General features: G+C 46.4%; 1 protein-coding gene across 1 annotated transcript in view; it reads left to right on the top strand.

Annotated features, from left to right (window-relative positions):
- The window catches only part of LOC128694092 (acetylcholine receptor subunit alpha-like 1), a gene marked incomplete at its 5' end in the record, with an annotated part of 82,578 nt that extends 74,919 nt beyond the window's left edge, over window positions 1-7,659 (top strand). The window contains 2 exons of the mRNA XM_070093481.1: window positions 1,804-2,034; window positions 7,614-7,659. Coding sequence (XP_069949582.1) covers window positions 1,804-2,034; window positions 7,614-7,659 — 277 coding nt within the window. The remainder of the gene's footprint in view (window positions 1-1,803; window positions 2,035-7,613) is intronic.
- Window positions 7,660-7,875: the final 216 nt, after the last annotated feature.

Consider the following 7,875-nt stretch of genomic DNA (forward strand, 5'->3'; position numbering starts at 1 on the left):
AAATCCTTGAGGGACTAGTACCAAACTTGCACACGAAAATCACTCCCTATGAAAGCAAAAGACTCGGCAGGAGATGCAACATATCCACGATGAAAAGCAGGGGTGTCACGAGTACACTGAGAGACAACACAATAAGTGTCAGGGGCCCAAGACTGTTCAACTGTCTCCCAGCATACATAAGGGGGATTACCACTAGACCCCTGACTGTCAGTACCTGACCAGCCGGGCTGTGGTTCGTAAGTCGGTTTACGTGCGGCCAGGAGTCACAGCCTGGTTGATCAGCCCCTGATCCACCATGAGGCCTGGTCTCAGACCGGGCAGCGGGGCAGATCCTCTAAATTTACCCTCTCCAGGTATACTCCAGATATTACTATCTAGTACTGTAACTCACTGTCACTATCACCATCACAGGTACTGTAACTCTCTATGTCACTATCACCATCACAGTCAGGTGCTATAACTCCCTATGTCACTATCACCATCACAGTCAGGTGCTGTAACTCCCTATGTCACTATCACCATCACAATCAGGTGCTGTAACTCCCTATGTCACTATCACCATCACAATCAGGTGCTATAACTCACTATGTCACTATCACAATCAGGTGCTGTAACTCCCTATGTCACTATCACCATCACAATCAGGTGCTGTAACTCCCTATGTCACTATCACCATCACAATCAGGTGCTGTAACTCCCTATGTCACTATCACCATCACAATCAGGTGCTGTAACTCCCTATGTCACTATCACCATCACAATCAGGTGGTGTAACTCCCTATGTCACTATCACCATCACAATCAGGTGCTGTAACTCCCTATGTCACTATCACCATCACAATCAGGTGCTGTAACTCCCTATGTCACTATCACCATCACAATCAGGTGCTGTAACTCCCTATGTCACTATCACCATCACAATCAGGTGCTGTAACTCCCTATGTCACTATCACCATCACAATCAGGTGCTGTAACTCCCTCACGTCATTATCACCATCACAATCAGGTGCTGTAACTCCCTATGTCACTATCACCATCACAATCAGGTGCTGTAACTCCCTATGTCACTATCACCCTCACTATCACTGCAACTGTCGATTCTCAATAGAACCCTGTTTCTTCAGGTACTATCGTCAACAGAACCTTGTTTATCAGGTACTGTCGTCAGTAGAACTTTCTTTCATCACGTACTATCATCAACAGAACCTTGTTTATCAGGTACTGTCGTCAGTAGAACTTTCTTTCATCACGTACTATCATCAACAGAACCTTGTTTATCAGGTACTGTCGTCAGTAGAACTTTCTTTCATCACGTACTATCATCAACAGAACCTTGTTTATCAGGTACTGTCGTCAGTAGAACCCTCTTTCATCACGTACTATCATCAACAGAACCTTGTTTATCAGGTACTGTCGTCAGTAGAACCCTCTTTCATCACGTACTATCATCAACAGAACCTTGTTTATCAGGTACTGTCGTCAGTAGAACCCTCTTTCATCACGTACTATCATCAACAGAACCTTGTTTATCAGGTACTGTCGTCAGTAGAACCCTCTTTCATCACGTACTATCATCAACAGAACCTTGTTTATCAGGTACTGTCGTCAGTAGAACCCTCTTTCATCACGTACTATCATCAACAGAACCTTGTTTATCAGGTACTGTCGTCAGTAGAACCCTCTTTCATCACGTACTATCATCAACAGAATGTCGATGATTTGATAGTATGTCCTTGGCGTTGATGCCTATTTAGGCTGTGTGAGACACTTCCCTGACACTGCCTGTACTTTCTACCCCAACAGACGGAAGACGCTGTACTACATGTACAACGTTGTACTTCCCTGCATGATGATGTCAGTGCTGACACTGCTGGTGTTCTGTCTGCCGCCTGACTCCGGGGAGAAGATAGCCCTGGGGGTGACGGTCCTCCTGGCTTTCAGTGTCTTTATGCTGGCTATAGCAGAGAAGATGCCGGAAACCTCGGAGTCTATCCCACTGATTGGTGAGTCAAGGTTTCCTAGAAGGAAGAATTGGTGAGTCAGGGTTTCCTAGAAGGGAGAATTGGTGAGTCAAGGTTTCCTAGAAGGGAGAATTGGTGAGTCAAGGTTTCCTAGAAGGGAGAATTGGTGAGTCAAGGTTTCCTAGAAGGGAGAATTGGTGAGTCAAGGTTTCCTAGAAGGAAGAATTGGTGAGTCAAGGTTTCCTAGAAGGGAGAATTGGTGAGTCAAGGTTTCCTAGAAGGGAGAATTGGTGAGTCAAGGTTTCCTAGAAGGAACAATTGGTGAGTCAAGGTTTCCTAGAAGGAAGAATTGGTGAGTCAAGGTTTCCTAGAAGGGAGAATTGGTGAGTCAAGGTTTCCTAGAAGGGAGAATTGGTGAGTCAAGGTTTCCTAGAAGGGAGAATTGGTGAGTCAAGGTTTCCTAGAAGGAACAATTGGTGAGTCAAGGTTTCCTAGAAGGAAGAATTGGTGAGTCAAGGTTTCCTAGAAGGGAGAATTGGTGAGTCAAGGTTTCCTAGAAGGGAGAATTGGTGAGTCAAGGTTTCCTAGAAGGGAGAATTGGTGAGTCAAGGTTTCCTAGAAGGGAGAATTGGTGAGTCAAGGTTTCCTAGAAGGAAGAATTGGTGAGTCAAGGTTTCCTAGAAGGGAGAATTGGTGAGTCAAGGTTTCCTAGAAGGGAGAATTGGTGAGTCAAGGTTTCCTAGAAGGAACAATTGGTGAGTCAAGGTTTCCTAGAAGGAAGAATTGGTGAGTCAAGGTTTCCTAGAAGGGAGAATTGGTGAGTCAAGGTTTCCTAGAAGGGAGAATTGGTGAGTCAAGGTTTCCTAGAAGGGAGAATTGGTGAGTCAAGGTTTCCTAGAAGGAACAATTGGTGAGTCAAGGTTTCCTAGAAGGAAGAATTGGTGAGTCAAGGTTTCCTAGAAGGGAGAATTGGTGAGTCAAGGTTTCCTAGAAGGGAGAATTGGTGAGTCAAGGTTTCCTAGAAGGGAGAATTGGTGAGTCAAGGTTTCCTAGAAGGAAGAATTGGTGAGTCAAGGTTTCCTAGAAGGAAGAATTGGTGAGTCAAGGTTTCCTAGAAGGAAGAATTGGTGAGTCAAGGTTTCCTAGAAGGAAGAATTGGTGAGTCAAGGTTTCCTAGAAGGGAGAATTGGTGAGTCAAGGTTTCCTAGAAGGAACAATTGGTGAGTCAAGGTTTCCTAGAAGGAAGAATTGGTGAGTCAAGGTTTCCTAGAAGGGAGAATTGGTGAGTCAAGGTTTCCTAGAAGGGAGAATTGGTGAGTCAAGGTTTCCTAGAAGGGAGAATTGGTGAGTCAAGGTTTCCTAGAAGGGAGAATTGGTGAGTCAAGGTTTCCTAGAAGGGAGAATTGGTGAGTCAAGGTTTCCTAGAAGGGAGAATTGGTGAGTCAAGGTTTCCTAGAAGGGAGAATTGGTGAGTCAAGGTTTCCTAGAAGGAAGAATTGGTGAGTCAAGGTTTCCTAGAAGGGAGAATTGGTGAGTCAAGGTTTCCTAGAAGGGAGAATTGGTGAGTCAAGGTTTCCTAGAAGGAACAATTGGTGAGTCAAGGTTTCCTAGAAGGAAGAAGTGGTGAGTCAAGGTTTCCTAGAAGGGAGAATTGGTGAGTCAAGGTTTCCTAGAAGGGAGAATTGGTGAGTCAAGGTTTCCTAGAAGGGAGAATTGGTGAGTCAAGGTTTCCTAGAAGGGAGAATTGGTGAGTCAAGGTTTCCTAGAAGGGAGAATTGGTGAGTCAAGGTTTCCTAGAAGGGAGAATTGGTGAGTCAAGGTTTCCTAGAAGGGAGAATTGGTGAGTCAAGGTTTCCTAGAAGGGAGAATTGGTGAGTCAAGGTTTCCTAGAAGGGAGAATTGGTGAGTCAAGGTTTCCTAGAAGGGAGAATTGGTGAGTCAAGGTTTCCTAGAAGGGAGAATTGGTGAGTCAAGGTTTCCTAGAAGGGAGAATTGGTGAGTCAAGGTTTCCTAGAAGGGAGAATTGGTGAGTCAAGGTTTCTCTTCTCTTACAAGGCAGCTGCTGGTGACACTCTCAACCACAGGGATGTCAGCTGCTCTCAGCTTCCTCGGATCAAGCATTCTTATATCTTATTTTGCAGGCACTGCAAGACTCCTGAGTTATTAGCATAATAATAATATAGTAAAGAGCCAGAATAAAAAACAGTGGATTAATTAGAGTCAGTGGAGACGAGTGATCATTAAGACTTAATGACTTGTTTGGTTACACCTGGAAAGGTGAAGATAATGATGGTGAAATATTTAATAATGTCTCGAGTGTCAAGAAGCTGTATATCTCGGCACTGATTAAAAACAGAACTAAATTGCAGTGGCAATTCAATGGTAATTCAGTGGATAGGAGATGTGTTTACCTCAGGTGTGTCTGAGAGAACTGAAGCCGAAGGAGGAGTAGACACAGGGATATTTAATGATCGACTGTAGAAAGAGGAAAAGGAGGGTTAATGGTTTGGAATGAGAGAATTGGGTGGATTAGAATAAAAGCTGAATATGAGAAGTGGGTTATAGTAAATTTCAAAGTGCTATATTGAAAAGTTTAGAGTCATGTTTAGGGAATTTCAAACCAGGAAAGATTTTAGTTGCTGTGAGCAACCCAGATTATGAAGTATCAGAGACAGCTGTAGAAAGCTCAGTTCTGAGTGTCAGTGGTAGTGGATCCCCGGGGGTTCCAGCAGTAGTGGATCCCCGGGGGCCCAGCAGTAGTGGATCCCCGGGGGCCCAGCAGTAGTGGATCCCCGGGGGCCCAGCAGTAGTGGATCCCCGGGGCCCCAGCAGTAGTGGATCCCCGGGGGCCCAGCAGTAGTGGATCCCCGGGGGCCCAGCAGTAGTGGATCCCCGGGGGCCCAGCAGTAGTGGATCCCCGGGGGCCCAGCAGTAGTGGATCCCCGGGGGCCCAGCAGTAGTGGATCCCCGGGGGCCCAGCAGTAGTGGATCCCCGGGGGCCCAGCAATAGTGGATCCCCGGGAGCCCAGCAGTAGTGGATCCCCGGGGGCCCCGCAGTAGTGGATCCCCGGGGGTTCCAGCAGTAGTGGATCCCCGGGGGCCCAGCAATAGTGGATCCCCGGGAGCCCAGCAGTAGTGGATCCCCGGGGGCCCAGCAGTAGTGGATCCCCGGGGCCCCAGCAGTAGTGGATCCCCGGGGGCCCAGCAGTAGTGGTTCCCCGGGGGCCCAGCAGTAGTGGATCCCCGGGGGCCCAGCAGTAGTGGATCCCCGGGGGCCCAGCAGTAGTGGATCCCCGGGGGCCCAGCAGTAGTGGTTCCCCGGGGGCCCAGCAGTAGTGGTTCCCCGGGGGCTCAGCAGTAGTGAATCCCCGGGGGCCCAGCAGTAGTGGATCCCCGGGGGCCCAGCAGTAGTGGATCCCCGGGGGCCCAGCAGTAGTGGATCCCCGGGGGCCCAGCAGTAGTGGATCCCCGGGGGCCCAGCAGTAGTGGATCCCCGGGGGCCCAGCAGTAGTGGATCCCCGGGGGCCCAGCAGTAGTGGATCCCCGGGGGCCCAGCAGTAGTGGATCCCCGGGGGCCCAGCAGTAGTGGATCCCCGGGAGCCCAGCAGTAGTGGATCCCTGGGGGCCCAGCAGTAGTGGATCCCCGGGGGCCCAGCAGTAGTGGATCCCCGGGGGCCCAGCAGTAGTGGATCCCCGGGGGCCCAGCAGTAGTGGATCCTTGGAGTCCATTAACTGAATTACGTGTAGCAAGAAGCTTTGCAATAGGGAAGGCATAGTTTAATTAAGAATAAATAGTAACAACTTAGTGATGGTAGTTTGTTAGACTTGTATATGAGTGGATGACTGACCAGGATAAACTTTATGTTGTAAATGTTCTTAAAAGAACAACCGATATGTCAGACCGGGCCGCGGGGGCGTTGACCCCCGGAACTCTCTCCAGGTAAACTCCAGGTACTCCAGTGGAAGCTACAGTGTGAGAGACAGACGAGTACAAGAAGAAGGATGCCAGTGGGTAAGAACATGCGAGTGAATGAAGATAAGAAGAGATGTTTTAGAAACTATAGAAATAAAGAAGAGCTAGAAAGAGTGTAGATAATGAGGAGGTTGAAAAGGTATGGAAATGATAAAAGGTCGACTTTCAAGTGTACACAGTAGAGGATTTTGATTATAGAAGGGTGGTTGGAGGTGGGAAGAGGAGTGATTGGTGGAATGATGAGGTAAAGAGGGTGATAAAGGAGAAAATGTTAACATATGTGATGTTTATTACGAATGTATGTAAGAAAAGGATGGTGATACTGTGTTAATAACATTTGCTATCCATAAAAAAAACAGTTTTGAATAGAAATTAATATGTTTGGAAAGCCTGGTAAGGAAGCAAACTTTAGCAGTTAGGAAGATATAGAGAATATTTTGATGAGTTGTTAAATGTTGATGTTAACAAAGTGGTGACTCGATGCATTGGGCAGGGAGGAATAATATCTGTTAGGAGTAAGGAAGAACAGAATGCGAGTGTGAAGGAAATGCATGAGGCAATGGGTGGGATAAATGAGGAACTGGGACAGACTGAAATAATGAGATGCTAAAAGTAGGTGAAGATACAGATTAGACGAGGTCGATGTACTCGTTCAACAAAATGTATAAATGAAGGAAAGAATCGAAGGATAACCAGAAGAAGGGACAAGAAGATGTAAGAAATACAGGTTAGTATACCTCTTGATCATACCATACCACATTATAGGTAATGTACAGAGAAGAGTTGAGACAAATAGGAAGAGTGTTGACCAAGTGTTGACAGTGATGACTGTAAGTGAACAACACTTAGATAAGATCAGAAAAAATAGATGGATTCAAGGATTTTGAAAGTAAGCATTTAATAAGGTTATTAGAGGAGCAGTGAGGTACAAGTTGATAATGTGTGTAATAGGAATTATAGTAATAATAACAATAATAATGCTTCTACAAGTATATGATACAACTTATACAGACCATAGCTGACATCACTGACATATTATATAGAAACTATCTGGGTATGCTGAGTATTTCCCGCAAATTAGGTTAATTTTGTCGCCAGGATGCGACCCACACCAGTCGACTAACACCCAGGTACCTACTTACTGCTGGGTAAATATAGTCAGTAGGTGTCTTAAGGAAAGACGCCTCTCATGTTTCCACCCGTACCGGGGATCGAACCACAGACCTCAGTGTGTAAGCTAAGCACAATACCATCCCAGCTACTGTTTTATGTATGTAGGGTTTCAGGTGTAGGGTGAGGCTTAGGTGAGAGTATATAGGAGAGGAGACGCCACTTGGAAGGGCCCGGGCCGGGAGAATACCAGGGAATCTTTGACAACAATCCTGTGTAGATGAATGGTTCAGGGAACCGACATGTTGATAAATTAGACACATGTGCAACTCTTGGGTATCTTTATTGAGGAAACGTTTCGCCACACAGTGGCTTCATCAGTCCATACAAAGGAGAATCTTGAAGAACAGGAGGAGAATGAGGTAATCCAAGGTTGAGGGACTGATTACCTCATTCTCCTCCTGTTCTTCAAGATTCTCCTTTGTATGGACTGATGAAGCCACTGTGTGGCGAAACGTTTCCTCAATAAAGATACCCAAGAGTTGCACATGTGTCTAATTTATCAACAGTCCTGTGATAATGGCTCCTAAACACGGACCTGAGTTGAAGCCATAGTTGGACTGTTTGTGGTTCGCCGGTATTGTTCCGGTCCGGGTCTTGTCCAGTTGGTGACCCGACGAAAAACATAGCTGTTTAAAATACTTATATGCTGAATTAAAGAAAGAAACGAATGTTAGTGTGGGATTGAATGATCGTGATACTGAAATATAGTTTGCGTTACCATTGCTTCTTCCCGATGAGAGTTCGTGTGCCAGCTTCCGAAGACAAGAT

The sequence above is a fragment of the Cherax quadricarinatus genome, chromosome 43 (genome assembly GCF_038502225.1).
Source record: "Cherax quadricarinatus isolate ZL_2023a chromosome 43, ASM3850222v1, whole genome shotgun sequence".
NCBI lineage: Eukaryota > Metazoa > Arthropoda > Malacostraca > Decapoda > Parastacidae > Cherax > Cherax quadricarinatus.